The sequence below is a fragment of the Callorhinchus milii genome, unplaced genomic scaffold (genome assembly GCF_018977255.1).
Source record: "Callorhinchus milii isolate IMCB2004 unplaced genomic scaffold, IMCB_Cmil_1.0 Scaffold2, whole genome shotgun sequence".
Lineage (NCBI taxonomy): Eukaryota > Metazoa > Chordata > Chondrichthyes > Chimaeriformes > Callorhinchidae > Callorhinchus > Callorhinchus milii.
In genome coordinates this window covers 116,297,055-116,315,538 of record NW_024704743.1, presented here as the reverse complement: position 1 = coordinate 116,315,538, position 18,484 = coordinate 116,297,055, and the positions used below count along the sequence as shown (strand labels likewise).

The 18,484-nt window shown below is 44.8% G+C and overlaps 1 protein-coding gene across 1 annotated transcript; it reads right to left on the bottom strand.

The window, feature by feature from the left end:
- Positions 1–3,003: 3,003 nt before the first annotated feature.
- Positions 3,004–16,967, bottom strand: rab12 (RAB12, member RAS oncogene family). The gene is made up of 6 exons (XM_007897256.2): positions 16,645–16,967; positions 11,560–11,620; positions 9,379–9,517; positions 8,421–8,510; positions 6,970–7,074; positions 3,004–5,320 (listed from the first exon to the last, which is right to left on the bottom strand). Exons 1-6 carry the CDS (start codon positions 16,880–16,882, stop codon positions 5,210–5,212), a joined length of 744 nt encoding a protein of 247 aa, XP_007895447.1. The 5' UTR covers positions 16,883–16,967; the 3' UTR covers positions 3,004–5,209.
- Positions 16,968–18,484: the final 1,517 nt, after the last annotated feature.

The window sequence follows — 18,484 nt, the reverse complement described above, 5'->3', positions numbered from 1 at the left end:
CTGATATTTATTTGCTTTTGCAGTTAGCGATAATTTTGCAGATATAATACAACAACTTGCATTTAGAAATTCCATCAATTAATAATATTAACGATATAGTGTATAATGATCCTTACATTGGATGTAGCACCTTATCATTCTGTTGAGACGTCTCAAAGTGCTTTACAGAATATATTGTAAAGTGGATCGACTGTGGGTAGATCATGCAGAATTTTTGTAAAATTCTGGAATTCAGTGTTTATTTTCTTTGTGTAAAAATACACCTCCCAAATAAAGACCAAATTTAAGGATTTCTAAATTTCAGCATAACTTTAAGCTTTAATACAAAGGGTCTTGAGGCTAAAACCAGGAGATAACAGGACTCTGACATCTATGCACGGTACTGAATGGTGATCAAGGACTTTTGTCACTGGCTGAAATTAGATAATCCAGTACTGACCAGCAGTTACAATATTATTATAATAATGGATTTGGTATAGCACCTTTCACATCAAGAGGATGTCACCACTTCACAAGATATACTGTAAATTTGTTGTTTGCTGTTAACAAATATGCAGTCACTACATTTGCCAGAAATTCCCTGTAAAGCACTTTCTGATATTATAAGGCGCTCGATCAAATGCAAGAACAATAATAATAATAACCCTTGCATTTGATATAGTGCTTTTCACGTCGGGAGGACATCCCAAAGCGCTTCACAGAACACACTGTAAAGTGAATTGACTGTATATTTGTGGGTGAACGCGGCAGCCAATTGCGCACAGCAATGTAATCTCCTCGTTGTGGGTTTGGGCAGAGGAGGAAGAAACAAAATTAATGATGAAACAAAACCTAATGGGGATAATTGGTTTGTAATTTGCCTTTCGAGTGCGGTTGTGGTGGAAGCATACCCAGAATCGAATGACACTTAAGGTGCTTTTTGGAAACATGTTCAATTTCACTGCATATCTTGAGGATCACATTATAAAATTAATTATTGCTCCACCAACCATAAATACAATATCGACTAGATTAAAAATCACTTCCAAATATCTCACCTGCTGCTCCCTCCCTCAGCTGAAACCCTGCAGCTCTGATTCCAATGTGAATGACATTGCCCTCTTCTGGGTTTCTTTGGCAATTGTAGTTTCCCTTCAGCATTTTTTGTAGGTTTGGCGTCAGCCTAAACTGTGTGGAACTTGAACCCACAACCTTCCGACTCAAGAGTTGGGCATTTCCAACTGAGCCAGATATACAGTGTGCACAGAGTTGCCCTTGTTAGAACACATCAACAACAACTTGCACTCATATAACGCCATCCATGCAGGGTAGCATCAACAGTGATGGAGCCTGACTCCTGGGGCGTGGGGAGTGGTTGCTCAGGTGACCGTGAGCATGGTTGAAAGGTTTTCAGGCGGGACTTGAAAAAGGGGCGAGGAGACAAGGTGGAGGGATTGAGGGAGTGTTCCGGAGTTTTGGGGCGTGGTGGCTGAATGTGTAACCTCTATTGGTGGAGTGGAGGGCGTGAGGGGATAGCAGGCCAGTGTCAGTCGAGTGAAGGCGTTGGGTGGTGGACTGGGGAGATCGGAGATGTTCCAGGGAGTCAGCAAAGGACCCAATCATTGTCCCGAAGTTGTGTGCGCGTGTGGATTGGGGCTGTTAACCCCACAGCCAGAGATAACTATGGATTCCCTCTGTATTTTTTTGTGTCTTGTGTGATGATCGCAAGTCACATTTTCCAAACGGTTTCTGCTGCCCGTCAGTCAATCAGCAGAGATGTGTTATAGGTCCCATAGTGCCACCCTGAGGCCATGCTGTCTTTCCAGCTCAATGGTAACATTTCCTTGTCTGTGCAAGCAATTCATATTTTGGTTTGAATCCTACAACCACCACGAGATTACATTTGTGTAGCGCCTTTCACGTTGGGAGAACGTCCCAAGGAATCCTAGCGGTAAAGTTTGGGGCATTTCATCATGAGTTCCTAGTTTGTAACTCATCACAAGCCACATTTTCCACTTGTTTCTTATCGGCACGTGCTCACGTACTAAATTCCGCAGGGCTCTACCCTCAGCCCTCTCCTTTTCATTATCCACATGTTCTGCTTTGGTGACATCTCTTTGGTGTGGAGTCCTGTAGCTCAGTGGTTAGAGCACTCGCTTTGCAAGTGAGAGACCTGAGTTCAATTCCAGGCAGGGCGAAACCTTGGGCAAGTTTCCTTACTCCACACGCCTAATAATAATCCCTCCAAAAAAACAAAAACAATAATAAAAATTGGTCATTTTCAATCTACGACTGTTTGTGGGACATTGCTGTGCGCAATTGGCTGCCGCGTTCGCCCACAAATATACAGTCAATTCACTTTACAGTCTATTCTGTGAAGCGCTTTGGGACGTCCTCCCAACGTGAAAAGCGCTATATCAAATGCAAGGATTATTATTATTATTATTATCTCCCACAAAATATACAGGCAATTTACTTTACAGTATATTCTGTGAAGCACTTTGAGACGTCTCAAAGACGTGATAAGGCGTTATATCAAATGCAAGGATTATTATTATTATATCATTGCTGAGGCATAGGGTCCACTTCCCCAAGGTTACATTTAACCTACCTTTCTGCCTTTGCACTCCACTCCAAGACAAATGCTCTTCTGACAGACATCAAGTCCTCGACGAGCCATATATTGCTCAATGCCGATGGAACTGAGCTATCCTTTCAGCTCCCACAAGGGAGGGCTTCCTGATTGTTTTGCCCTCTTGGGTTTTCCTTTTAAATCAGAGCCTTATACGGAACATTGGTGTCTTGTTCCGAGCCTCAATTCCTTCAAAACTTTCCTCCGGCCTCTGACCATGTACGTGCAGACCCCATGTGAACTACACTCTCCCTTTGTTAGCGAACTCTCCCCATCAGTTTGTGTGGGTGATTCCTCTTCATTTTGCACACCGCCCCCCCCACCCCCTGCACAGAACAAGTCATTCCTCTTACAATGCAATGATTGAATCAATAAATACCGTCGAATGGTAATGAAATTCTTGACTCTTGTGTATATTTTGTAACATGGGAACAGGAAGATGCTATTTTATTACACTCTGGCATATCTTTGAATCTCATTTCTCCATCCATTCGGTTGTCAGTTTTGACAGATACTGACATTTATTTATTTATTTTTTTGAAAAATTACTATGTCAAAAAATACTCTCGTCAGTCAGGGAGCTTTCCACCTGGTCAGGAGTAAATATTTATCTGTATTGAATCATTTATAACATTACATTTTAAAACTTTCGATCAAAAAGCACAGCCCAGTGATTATGGATATATAGTTTATGTATACTTTTAATACACTTCTCTTTACATAATATGCTTAACATTTAAAACTACCCCAAAAAAATTCAGTTACACTGGCAGTGACCCACCCCACGTTTTAAATAACGTCACATGCATTAATGGGTTTTGCGATCTAAAGCTCTTCACTCTATACACACAATGCCTTCCCTCACTGTCTGAAATAAAAAAAGTTGTCCAGAGACACACTGAATGTATGGCCCATCGTGAGGGTTTCCGAACACACAATGTTCTTTTAACTTATCAAAATTACTTCCTTTATCATTAATATAAACACGTGATCAGATACTCTTATTTCATAGATTTCTACAGTATCCGTATATTCCTCTCTGCTCAGGTTCTGGGACAAGGCTGACAGGGTTGTGGTGGAGTCATCATTGCTGTAAATCAACCCGCATCTGAAACTCAACCCAGTGCTCCAAGTGAGAGCAGCTCACTGTCCAAATGCCCACCGCACGTTCCCATCACAACGTGATCTGTAACGGCTGTAGCCCCATCGTAACAACTGTTTTATCTATCTTACAAGGCACCATTGATAAAATACCACTTGAAATGCATCTTAATCCATTTCCTTCTCCGCACCTCCAAAAAAAATGCATTCCATTTTCAAAAATTACTGAAGCAGAAATGGGATTTGTTTTTTCCTCTAACAGCGTTATCATTTTAAAGTACTGTCGTTAAAAAAAAAGTTGCATTGAAATTTACCCTTTCTATACTGGGTGGCTGATAAAGATGCTTACCAGCACGATGTATGGACAATTAATGCAGCTTAAGTTTGTGTGCTCTGAATCCTGCGTATTAGGGCTCCTCTGACAGCTCTGACCCATACATATTCCCAACTGATGCTGGACATTCAGTGTTGTCTTTCAGTTCTCAAAATTCCATGGTTATATTCCTCCTGCTCCCTCCTGACCAAAATGCAAAGGATGAGCAACTTCAGCAGCCACAGCAACATACGTGCGAGGGCTTGGGACTAAACCCAGCTGATGGACGTTTTGAGACTGCCCTCATTTTCCCGGGAGCTTTCCAAGGTGTGCGGAATTATCACCGAAGAGCTTCACGAACAAGCTAGCATTCAAAAACAAGCGAGGAAGAAAGAGCCCAGTCCCGTTACATTAGCCGCAACAATGCCCCATTACTCAAAGTTTCTAACCCTCACGGCCAAATCCTTCGGAGGAATAAAACAAAAACATCGAGAGTGTATTCTTACACTAGTTGGACTTTTCAGACGTCTCAGTTTTCCCCTCAGTTTGTAGCTAATCCTATACTCGCACAATTTAGGCTGAGTAACAAGGTTGAGATAATCACTGGGACTTCAAAATAATGCACCATTATACTGGGGGTGAGGGGAAGGGGGAAAATAAAATCGTACAAACCCATATTTACCCATTTGTGGAAAACAATGCCCAAGATATCTGCTCGATGACATTCCTGACAATCGCATTGCTGCACTAATTTTCAGACGCCCCACGTCCCCGCACCCCTCTCCCTCCCTCCCAAACCCCAGTTGGCCTATTTACCTGCCAGTGAGCACTGAGATTTCTTGTTCGATTCTTTTCCCTTTAAAAAGTTATGAGATCCACACCACCAAACGGTACTGCGAGTTAACAATAAATACAGTACTGGAGTAGAAAATACCACTTTGCTACCAAAGAGAGAGTTCAGAGATGGAGATCAGAAAAGGATATTTAAAAATAAAACGTGTGCAGTTATTCCCGAGCAACGGTTGGTGATTCGGTCGGAAACCATTTTAAAATCTCACACGTATACAAAGCTGGTCTGAACTCCTTTGTTTGATCGTTTCTACAAAGTGCAACGCCGACGGTCGGCTGATTGTAGTGCAGCAGTGTACAAACCCCCACACAGGCCAGCGCAGCACGCTGGCTGGTCAGCAACAGCGCAGGTTGGGTCGAGGAGGCGGGAGCTCTGGTGGGATCTCAGGCTCCGGCTGCAAGGACAGGATACTGTTTGATAGTTCGTGTCTGTGGATATCCGGCATCTGTGAAACATGTGGGGGAAGAAAGGACGCACACACACACACACACACACACACACACACAAGGGGAAAGAAACAAGAAATTCTTTAGCGCAGTTTCAAAATCAAACACAACTTTGATTGCAACTATATCTGTTCCAATAATAATAATCCTTGCATTTGATATAGCAGCTTATATCAAATATATAACTAATATATATACATGTATATATATAATATATGTACATGTATATATATAAACGTTTTAAAGCGCTTCGCAGAATGTACTGTAAAGTGAATTGACCGTATATTTTGTGGGCGAAACACGGCAGCCCCACAAACAGTTGTGGATTGACTGACCAAAGAAAACTTGCCTAACGCTTCATCCTGCCCGGGAATCAAAACCAGGTCCTCCAGCTTGAGAGGTGAGTGCTCCAACCGATATGCTATAGGACTCTACATTCCAAAGACTCAAAGCACAATTCAAACACAAAACTGCAGTGCCAACTAGCTCAGTGGGTCAAACCCGGTCCCCTGGACTCGTAATGGTTTGAATTGCTCAAAGTACTCCTGCTGACAAATTTGTAACAAAAATATTAGTCTGAGCAGAATTATGCTGGAGGCCTTTGTAAAAACCAGCATAGACCCTAGAATCGTATCTTCCTCAATGCTTGACCGTTGCTGTGGTATCAATGAATTGCTGGAAGGTCGATTGAGATCCTATAAGATAGCCACTCCCAGCAGGGAGCTGAGTTGCCTGGAATCCCGTGGTTCAAACCAGGCAGCGATACAAGTGGAATATCCCAACAGGGAGAGCGACCAGGCTTGAGCAGGTCTTTCTCAAAAAAACTAAGTAACATTGGCCATGAATCCCATTGAAGCATTTGCATAACTAGGCAATAATAATCAATGAACGAGAAGATCCAAGTTAGTCTTGAGGGCAACCAAGCTCAGATTTCAAAGTTCTGATTTTTCCACTTTGGGTGGAGCTGATATCATAGACTGCTCTCTTGTACGAAATGTGAGCCCTCTAGTGAATGTAAATTATACCGCTTTCATATCAAGTTCAAACCCAGGTTTGCTGGTCCAATGCCATTATCGCTAAATTGCCATGTCCTATACACTTGCATGGTTCATTAGTCTTTCATCCTTTTGAGATAAACAGCGTCTCCCTGCAGTTGACCTGGCTCTGAGAGGTACCTAATGAAGCCAGGCAACAAATGTTTTAATAGTTGACCAGGTCACCTGATTCATCATCAAACCAATAAATCCAAACTCTCAGTGGAGCAAGTTCTAACCTTGAATCTTATCAGACCATTGTACTGCAAGACAGTGACCATGGTCATAACTGATACTTAATTGACATCTCTCCAAATATCACATGACATTCAACTCACAAACACATAAATCTCAAAAACATCTACTTCTAAACTAATAACTTATCCTTTAAGTAAACAGGAGACCCTCGACACTGGATCTCGAAGAATTTCTGATTTCCTCACATAGGGAAGAGAAATAGTTTGAAGATACTCGCGTATACAGACTACTGCCAAAGTGCAATGACAATATCTTGAACCTATCGGCAGATGGAGCAAATCTATATCATGGTGTGCTGCAAAATATCATGCGTGATGGCGTTTGAATAACAGTATTGATGATATACAAGACCACACCTTATTTAAGATGTCATCCACAAGCTTCAAAAATATCTCATTCACGTTATAGTTGTCCTTCGCACTGGCTTCACAGAAACGCATGCCAGCTATCTGCATAGCAAACTGAATAAAAGATTAAAATATATTGTTTAGTGAAAACAGAATACTGTACCTGCAGCAGTTTGCTTTTTTTTAAAAAAGAACAAAATACAACAAAGAGGAAGAGAAAACAGAAGAGGCAGAATGAACTTATCTACACTCAACTTATAAAATAAATATTGCAATAACCTATAAGATTGAGAGAACTTAAAAGTTTCTGTAAATTCCTATGCCAATTTGAAGACAAAATGATCAATTTTATCTGAGGATTATTGGCCAGGACACTGGGAGAAACTCCTTTCTCTTTTTAATAATGCCATGGGATCTTTAACATCCACTTGAACAGGCAGAAGGGACCTTAGCTTAACATTTCATTCGAAAGATGGCACCTCTGACACTGCAGCACTCCCCAGCACTGCACTGAGTGTCAGCCTAGGCTGTGAGCTCAAAAACCGAATGTGATGCCTGAACCCACAATCTTCTGAGCCAGAGGTGAGAGTACTACCAACTGCGCCAGGCTGACACCTAAATAGCAGAATTTTTACTAGCTTTACCAATTCAACCATCAAGGGAGGGAGCAAAATGTTTGATAGTTTTAATTGTATGAACAGGCTGAACATGCTTGGACTCTTTTTCTCTTGAAAAGAGGGTAAGGGGTGACCTGATAGAGGTCTTTAAAATTATGAAATGATTTGATAGGGTAGACATACTGAGGGGTGTTTCCACTTGTGAGGGAGACCAAAACCAGGGGCCATCAATATAAAATAGTCACAAATGAATCAAATAGGGGAGTTAGAAGAAATTTCTTCATACAGAGAGTAGTGGGAATGTGGAACATGCTACCACAAGGCGTTGTTGAGGCAAGTAGCATAGATGTAATTAAGGGGAAGCTAGGGATAAGTACATGAGGGAGAAAGAAATAGAAGGTTATGCTTGAAGGCTTAGTTGAGGAAGGGCAGAAGGCTCATGTGGAGTATAAACACTGACCAGTTGGGCAGAATGGCCTGTTTCTGTGCTGTATATGCTAATGTATTCTAATGTATTTTACAAAGATAAATCCAAATTTCGAGGTGGAGGTCAAAATCAAGAATGCTTGTTGTGGGAATCAGAATGTAACTGTTTCATTGAAGGAGTTCTAAGGAGTTTGACAAGTTACGTGTGACTTTGCTCTACGAGATCCTGCACCTGCAAGACTTCATTGTGTGATCAAGTATGGGACTACAGTCGCAGGCGGAGGCCAAGTGTGAAGACATTCCTTCTAAACATTCCCTTAAAATTCCTGCTAACAATCCCAGAAGAATTCCTGCACTGACTGACCCTGGACCGCCATGAGGCTAAGGTGTGAAATGTACTATAGGGCCAGCTCTCACCTTTTCCCCTTTCTGACGAGAGACAGCTCGGTCGGTTTCACAGTCCAGTTTATTTCCCACTAACAGAAGCTCTGCATCTTCTGACGCATACTGCACATCAGAAAACAACCCAAAGGAAGACATTTAATAGGGGACAAAGGCAAGGTTATTTACAACAGCAACCTGCATTTATAAAGCAGTGTAGAAGTGACCTCTGTAGGTCAGACAGAACTGCTTGATGGCGTATCCTAAGCGCTGGATTCTACAGTGTTAAGCCCCCAGACACAAGGAACATTTTCTGTCTTGGGTCAGTGCTATTTTGACTGGCGATAAATCCGTGACCTAGTTTTTTTTTTACTCTATTCACACAATAAAACACATCGGCCCTATAAATCTTTTTTACAATGTCGAAAGGCTTTTTAATCAGGCACCTTGAAAAAATTACAGGATCAATTTATGGTAGTAATAAAGAAGTGAATTAAATTAAAACATCTGAGTGGGAATCTGAAGTCACACACCACTCAGGCTTAAATAAGAAATCTGTTAAGCAATACCCCAAAATTGTCCTCAATATTTTCAAAGAGGAATCAACAGTGTTGACCTAATAATAATAATCCTTGCATTTGATAGAGCGCCTTATCGCATTGTTGACACATCTCAAAGTGCTTCACAGAATATATTATAAAGTGGATTGACTATTTTTGTGGGCGAAATTTGGCAGCCAATTGTGCACAACTGTGTCCCACAAACAATCGCGGATTGAGTCACCAAATTATTTTTTTTGAAGGGATTATTACCCCCGCCAATCAACTATCAAACGGGCTCCTACTGACTGCTAGGTAAACAGACGTGTGGAGTAAGGAAATTTGCCTAAGGTTTTGCCCTGCCAGGGAATCGAACCCGGTCGTCTCGCTTGCAAGGCGAGGGTGCAATCTACTATGCTACAGGACTCCACTAGGGGACTTAAATGGAAACTTGCCTTGTCGATCATTTTCATCCACTTGGGGACATCTTCAAATGTTTCTTGTTTGGTGATATCGTAGACCAGGACGATTCCCTTGGCACTCCTGTAGTAAGCTGAAGTAATGCTGTTGAATCTCTCCTGCCCTGCAGTATCCCTGAGGAACAATTAGGTACAAAAGCTCACTTCACCAGTGACACACTGAGCTGGGACTACAAGACTACTGTCTGAACTACGCCCGCAAAGTTCAACCCTTCTTATCCAGGTTTATTCTCCACCTTCCCTCCCTCAAGTGGGATTCGGTGGCCCTGTCATCAATCCAATACCAGCCCAGATATCGCTGCAGAAAAACCCTCCCTTCCCCACCCCACCCCACGTTTGATAGTAAAATAATCTTGGCTAAATGTTGCCGGAGAATATTAGAAACTTCCTTTGGACAACACAACACCCAGCAACAACAGAAAGGACTAACATATCTGCAATTATCAGCTTGAATCAGGCAGGTAAAAACACCACCATCTGCCGTGTCGAGTAACTTTATTTGGTCCTCTGCGGGAGGAAAGGGTTAACATTAGTGATCACTTAACATGCAACACAGCTGGAATGCAGAAGTACATTGTTACCTTAATCAGCTCCTGCAGGTACAGTGCTATTATTTGCCAGCCTCTTGCAGCCATATCTTAAGAGTCACACAGATGAGGGATGAGAATACACAAGACAGTTAGAGATTAGACTATCGTTAACTGGAGACTATGGATGAGTAAGGAATCCTAATTTGGTGCAGCAAACTGAAGCCAATATCCCTGCTGGGAAGTGTGGAGGAAAGGAGGGGAGGAAATTGTTAGTCAGGTTCTTATAACTGTATACACTCTGGTGTATGAAAACAAGACCATGTGTTTCACAACTCTATCACACCAAGTACAGACAGCTAATAGCAAGAAATACTAGAATCCTATGTGCCACATATATTAGTATACACAGCAGCAGCACTACATACAGGCTGTTAAAAGTAAATCGTTTTAAAATAAGGCCCAGAAAAGCTCACGGATGCAATAAGCATTGGCACTGGTGGTTTATGCTCTGCTGAGTTGAACAATGTACATACCCCCTCTCCTGTGGTATAATGATAATAATCTTTGCAGTTGACATAGCACCTTATCACGTCGTTGAGACGTCTCAAAGCACTTAACTTACTGTAAAGTGGACTGACTTTGTATGTTGTGGGCAAAATGTGGCAGCAATTGTGCACAGCAGTGTCCATCAAACAGTTGTGGATTGAGTAACCAATTTTTGGGGGTCAATTGGTATGAAAATTCTTCCTTTTAAATACATCAAGTGGAAGTTAGGAAATTACATATCAGGATCACAGAATGAACACATACCATATTTGGGTACAAGTGGCATTCAAATGCATATATGTACATGTATGGAATCTCTCCTAACAGATGTGTAATCAAGAAAACATACCCTACATTTTCTTCTTCCTTTTAATTTGTGATTAAAATGCACTCTCAATCTGGTGGGGGGTGGGAGGGAACACCATAAAAAATGCATACAAATTTTGAAAAAAATTGCACCATGTCTAAAATTAGTGTAAAGTCCATACAAACTAATGCATTAAAATGAGATCCATCACTCTGTAAGTTTATGCAATGAATAGACCAGCCATACTGAGCGTCCAGTGTATTGAGTATCCAGTCTACACTGAGCTGGCTGATCTCAACTGGGGTGCTGCAATAGCCCAGTGCTTGAGGTGGAGCGGAAAGGTTGGGGGGAAAGTGTTTCGACCCCTAAATATTATCCATATGAGGTCCTGCTAGGCCAGGATTGGATTTTGCAATGACACCCAGTAAATTACCATCTTTGAGAACTAAACTGCTGAACTGCACTCCAGTAGAAGCAAACTCCTTTAGGAGAGATGGTGAGCACAATTGGTAAGAAATGATCAGTGGAACGATTTCCAAACTGAACCCACTTAGTTCAGGATTTGGGCAGCTCAATACCTCAACTTATTTGCAAACTGCTTTAGTTTTCTGCTGAATATATACTATCACACAGTACAGTAGCACAGGTGCAGAGTAAAATCAGTCCGTGCCAAGAGTTAGATTGCAAAGGGAGCTTTTCATCAGTCAGAAGTGACGAACGACACAGGCGAGTGTTAAGTGGAAGCTGAGAGCCGAAAACGTGTACATTACTTACCAGATTTGTAATCTAATTTTCTTTCCTCTTAGCTCTACTGTTTTGATTTTAAAATCAACACCTATAAACAAAATACAGTAAAAGAAAAAGGAGGAATAAGAAGCAAAAGCAAAACCAAGGTGGAATAAAAACAAGAAGCAACAAAAAAGGGAAACATACCATTTAAAAGGGACCACACCCATCTCTGGGTGCTTGCTCAGCAGAGCGGAAGGGAGAAAACAGACTGGCCACCCAACAGTTTAAGAAAAATGTATCATCATTTCCATGTATACTGTGTGCTTGCTTGCCTGTAGTACTCTCTGTTTTTGTGAACAAAGCACTGATAAATCTGACTTATGTATTTTAAGCTGTTGCAATACAATATTGCAAGAATGAAGAAGTTGCGTTATGTTTAATAATGCCTCATCATGATAAAACATCTCAGAGAGCTCTCTGTTAATTACAGTCCATTGTGGCAGCCAATTCTAGATGCAAAAATGGCAGCTCAATATCACAGTCACGAGGTGAATGAGCAAGTGATCTGGAGGAATGTTGAACATTAATGTCCGGGACCTTGGTTTAACATCTCTTTGTAACATTTTTCATGTACGACTGCATGTTCCCTCAGCGGTTATTATAATCAGCACAGCTCTCATTAGAACCATTATACAGACTGAGCCGGATATGTTATGAGCAACCACACATAACTCCAGGAATCACCACTGATTGAGATTCAGTTTCATGTGAATGTTGGCAAAGATCATCTGTGTTATTTTCAACAAGAGTTCAAATCACTCTGCAGCTTAGAGAGCAGTATCTCTCTGGGAAGCACTCTCTGTTTATTGGTTGGGAATGGATTGTTTTTTTGCATCAATCTGCAGAGGTAATGGAAGTAATGGATTTTATTTGCTAATTTACAAAAAAAAATCAAGAAAAATGCTGAGAAGAAATGAACCAAAAAAAAACAAAGCGGGCAGGAAATTAAACTGCGAAAAGGAAAAGTACAAGGCAAACAGAACAAAGTCCCTCACAGGGAGGGTGCTTTGCCCAAAACCTAACCCTAACCTTGGAAACGTTACAATTATATTACAATTAGTGAAAATGCCAACACAGTAAAGTACAGACAAGTCATGCTGGCAGCTCACCCAGACAGGATCAGCTTTGGAACAAGCAAAACTGCACATCAGTGGCGTGTGAAGCTCAGTACTGAACTGACCATCTTCACTGCACTTCTGCCATCAGCACCAGTGTCTCCTTCAAGCCTCTTGACCTTTCTGCCCCGCGGTGATTGGTTTGAAACTACGAGGTCTTTTTTTTTTGGTTAGCCAGGTTTTTTGACACAAGCGGAAACCCATGACCAAGGTTAAGGGTATCTGAACTAGACAAGAGTTCCACGTACACACGCCGTGTAAGCATGGAAATAGAATGTGCAGTCTCTTCTCAGAGGTTGTATCCTGTTTATCCAATTCCAAAAACTATTAAGCGTAGGTTGGATAGAGTCAAAGCTTGGGGGACCCCAGAGTGTGCACTAGGGTACTGCTAGAGTTTAACCAGCTAAAACCACGGAGCATTTGAAACTATACCAACAGGACAAATGAGTACAACCGGACCAGACAGGTGAGCGATTTGTGAAAATACAGTCAACACCAGGTCACTACAAATGATTGATTATTGCACCACTCTTTTGTAACCCTGGTCAAGCATTCATTTCCGAGTACAAAATGGTGCACATTATGTCCAACATTCCTGCATCCCTCTGAAGAAACGTTAACACCCAGAACACAACTATTCATTTTCCAGGCACATCCCTTAAACGTCACGGCTTTGCAGCTGCAGCCACCTCCAATGGTTTCTGCTTTCTTGTTTGACTTGATCCTCTCCAGCCCACGGCTGCCCCAAACCCAGACACTCAGTCCAAAACACTGGCAAATATCAGTGACACCGTCAACAACCACGAGCGATAATATCTCCACAAGCGAGGCAGACCCAAGGTTAGAAAATCCCTCACTCAGACAGACCAAGGTTATAAATTTCTCGCTCCCATGTGTCACTCAACTGTACCACCCACTTAAAACACAATTCCAAACATGACAAGGGTGGAGATATCAGCAGTTATCTCTACTTTGGAAGCTATGTACAGGCTGATATCAACCTCAACTTTCCTCTGTACAACTCTGAGGATCATCTGAATTATTTTTATTTCAACCCTCTGCAGCCTGTGTCCTCTCCCGCACCAGGCTCCGTAACCCATCACCCCCATCCTTGGCCCACTCCACTGGCTTCCCATTACACAGTGTTCAAGATACTGGTCCTCACTTTCAAAGTCCTCCATGGACTTGCTCCCACCCCCCCACTTTTGAGACCTCCTAACTCCTTACCAACCTGCCCGCTCCCTCCGCTCATTGGGCTCCAGCCTGCTTAACGTCCCCGGCCTCGCCCGCCCCACCATTGGCGGGCGGGCCTTCAGCCACGCTGCCTCCACCCTCTGAAACTCCATCCTGCAGTCCTTCTGCTTTGCCGCCTCCCTTGCTCCTTCAAGACCCATCTCAAGACGCTCCTCTTCTACTGTGCCTTTGGTCACCCTTCTTTCCCCCTGCCCTCCACCCTCCCTGATCCCGACCCCCAGCTCGGGTCCGAAATACGGATTGTCCAGTGCCTTGGAACATCCTCCAGACGTGAAAGGTGCTATATATGTGTAATTTTGTTGTTGTTATTATCTACAATAAAATACAGAAATTGTTTATTATGTATAGGACTGTACGTGGCTTCCAAATTTAAGAAAATATACTCCACAAAGATATTGGATAAATATTTAGGGAGCACAAATTTGCAATGCTATGGGGAGCGAGCGGGGGAGTGGGATTAATTTGGGTAGCTCTGTCAAAGAGCCGGCATGGGCACGATGGGCTCTACAATTCTACGAAAAAGTGTTTTTATTTTTTGAATTAAGAAAACACACAAACTACATGCAGAATGTCCCTTTTTAAAAAGGACCCAATGAGAGAAAGGTATTGTTTTAAGATGTATTTACATAAAAAGTATATTAAAAAAGTGTTATTCTCAAACTGACATTGCCAAGAACGATTCCCACAAATCTAGTGCTGTGGTATCCCACAGCAATCTTCTATCCTGCATTTAGCTTATGAATGCACAAGCACTTGTGTGGAATAAACAGTTGCTGCACCGTAGCTTCCGGTACCCAGTGTACAGCGCAGTAACTCTCCCAGCTGTTTCAAACACCCGGCTGTCTCTATCAGCTTACGTGCCAACTCATTGCAACTCACTCCTCCTTCTGTTCGTTATTATGAAGAGGGTCAACTCCCGAACAGTCAGCTGTCCTGTCAATCATCAGTCTTATTTTATTTACATCTGCAGATAAACAAACTTTCACCTACAGGTCACAGTAAAAACATTACACCCCCACCCCCATCATTAATTGCTAAAATAATAATAAAATCTCTGACGTTACACTCAAACTAGTTCTGACCTCTCAAACTTTGTGACTTTCCTGTCCTCCCAGTGGGAAGAATTCCTACTCCCACGACTGGTCTGCACCTCCAAGTTCTACCAATGAGCCAGGCTGACTGGTTTGTTATCAGCCTTGGAGCGCTGTAGATCTGCCCGTCTCAGGAACAAACTTCGGATTATGATGACCGCCATAGAGGGTTGACTCGATTCCAGGCTCAACTCCAAGGTACCTTCCACAGCCCCACCCCTCAAATAGAACAGTCAATTATAGATCAACTGATATAGCATCTACATCAAGAACATTGGAAAGCATTTTATAAAAGTTGCTGTCAAGTGACTGTATTTTGTAGGCATACGCAGCAGCCAATTTGCAAATAGCAATGCTCTATAATTAGTCATAAAGTGAATGGCCAATTTTTTTATTTGATGGATTGTTGGGTTGGGCCCCATGAGAAACTCCCTTCTCTTTTCAAATAGTGCCATGCGATCTTTAATGTCCACCTGAACAGACAGACGGGACCTCGGTTTAACATCTAATGATCTAATGTAAAGGACGGCACCTCTGACAATGCAGCATTGCAGTATCAGCCTAAACTGTGAATTGCACAACAACATCTTCAATTTACATAGTGTCTTGGAGCACTTAACAGTGGCGGAGTCTGCCGCCGAGCCGAGGGGAGGGAGGAGGTGACCGTAACCACTGTCGAAGAGGAAGGCGCGATTTGAAAAAGGGGCAAGGAGGAGGGATTGAGGGAAAGAGGTCCAAAGATTCAGGGCGTAACCGCTGAAAGCACGGCCGCCGGTAGTGGAGCGGAGGGGCCGGGGGACAAGCCAGTCGAGCAGAGGCCGTGGGCAGGTGGTGGAGAGGTAAGCAGGTCAGAGTGGTAGCGAGGTGCCAGGGCATAAAGTGATTTGTAGACGAGTGTGAAGATCTTGAAGTTGGTCCGTTCTGCGATAGGGAGTCAGTGGAGTCCATGAGGACTGGTGTGATGGGGTTTAGAGGGGGGGGGGGGGGGGGGGGATACGAGCCGCTGAGTTCTCGATTAACTGGATTTTGTGGATTGTGGAGCTGGGGAGACCGGCGAGGATTGCGCTGGAGTAGTTCGAGGTGGGAGGTGACGAAGGAGTGGACGAGGGTCTCGGGTCCGAAGTGTGTGTGGGGGGGGGGGGGGCGGGTGCTCGTACCCACAACCCTCTGACGTAAAAGGCGAGAAGCGCGACATCATCGGCAACCCCGCCCACGACAGCGACCGCACCTTCAGTCACTACGCCCTGAAGCTCTGGGACCCCTCCCCCTCGATCCCTCTGCCTTGCCCCCCCCCTCCCCACTTTCAAATCCCGCCTGAGGACCTCCCCCCTTCCGATCGCGCGTACGGTCACCTCCCTCTCCCCCGCCCTCCGGCCCGGGGGTCAGACTCCGCCACCGTCAAGCGCTCCGGGTCGCCCACCCCCCCCCTCCCCCCTCCCCCGCGTGAGAGGCACTATTTAAATGCAGGTTGTTGTTGTTGTTGTGGTTGTTGTACAACCCACCCGACCCTGACAGGGAGGGGCCCGAACCTCCATTCCCCCCCCCACCCTCCAGCCCCCTCCCCCCACACACACACCCACCCACCCATCCCGGGGCTCCCCCTGACTTACCGACCGTGGACTTGCAGGCCTCGCTGAACGTGTCGTCCGTGAAGCGCTCCATGAGGCTGGTCTTGCCGACGCCGCGGCTGCCGATGATGATGACCTGCAGCTTGTAGTCGGCCGGTCGCGGCGGTTGCCTCCGGCGCCGGGAGTTGGCGGGACTCGGGGTCTGGGAGGCCCTGGAGCCGCCGCTCGGGGCCCTCAGGCCGCCGCCGCTTCTGCCCCTCGACATGGCCGCGGGATCCATCGGTGGGAATCTGATCGCACTGTCCGCAATCTCAGCTCCGCCACTGGGCAGCACTGGGCAGCCAGTCCTCCCAGCTAGTCCTCCAGCAGCCCACACTGCACCGCGGCCCCAGCGTACCCTCCCTCCCTCCCTCCCCTCCCCCACCCACTTTGTGAAGGGTGTCCACAAAGTCCTGTTACTCCCCCCACGTGTGCGTTTCCCGCCTCCACCCGCAGTGCACTGACCCACAAACAGAAACATAACGAGAGTAATAATCGTAATAATAATCCTTGCGTTCGATGCAGCGCCGTATCACGTCTTCGGAGACGCCTCGGAGCGCTTCACGGGATACGCCGCGAGGCGCAGTGACTGTGTTTCCGTGGGGAGGACCGCGGCAGCCGATGGCGCACAGCGACGGCCCCACAAACCAACGGCCGCGGGCGGAAGTCACCAAATTATTGTGTTTCGGACAGGTGGAAGGAGCGCCGACAGTGCCATTGAGAAGCGCTCGCAATCGGATTCAGTTCCAAGTGCCCACGACAGCGGCAGCGACGACAAAATTACCGCTGTGTTATCGCCTTTCACGTCGGGGGGGGGGACATCCCGAGGCGCTGGACCGACAGCTTGGGGACCCGAGCTGGGGGTCGGCGTCGGGGAGGGTGGAGGGCAGGGGAGTGGGGGGGGGGGGTTGGGGGGAGGGGAAGCAGGGAGATTGAAAGCACGGTTGAGGAGGAAGGTCTTGAGATGGGTTTTGAAGGAGGCGAGGGAGGGGGTGAGGCGGAGGGACTGCGGGGTGGAGTTCCAGAGGGTGGAGGTAGGGAAGTTGGGTGAGGGTGGGGGGGACGTGAAGCAGGCCGGAGCCCGCTGAGCAGAGGGAGCGGGCAGGATGGTAGGGGCTTAGGGGGTCACAGAGGTAAGGGGGGAACAAGACCATGGAGGGCTTTGAAGGTGAAGACCCGAATCTTGAACTATATTCTCTGTGTGATGGGAAGCCAGTGGAGTCGGGCGATGATGGGGTTGACAGGGTCACGGAGCCTGGTGCGGGAGAGGACAACAACATCAAATTACACTTGTATAGGACCCTTCATATCGGAAAGATCTCTCAGGGAGCTGGACAATCGGGCATTTTGGACCTGAGCTGGGTGTTGGGGGTCAGAAGGGGAGGATGGCTGGAGGACAACCAGTCTACATACCCTCTGACACCACCTCCCCTCAATGTAGACCCCATAATAATAATAATCAACCCCACACCACCACCACCAATGTACGCTTTCCACAGCCATCGTTCCTACCTCCTATCACCATCACCAGTGAAGGGTGCTATACAAATGTAAGTTGCTATTACATCTATTTATTCGCTACAACGAATAATACATTTCTCAAAGTGATCATGAACTCAGTTACTTGATTATAATAATAATAATTCTTGCATTTGATATAGCACTTTTCACGTCTTCTAGACGTCTCAAAGCTCTTCACAGAATAGACTGTAATGTGAATTGACTATATTTGTGGGTGAAATGCGGCAGCCAATAGTGCACAGCAGTGTCCCACAAACAGTCATAGAATGAAGTGACCAATTTATTATTGTTTTTTTTCTTGAGGGATTATTATCAGGTAAGG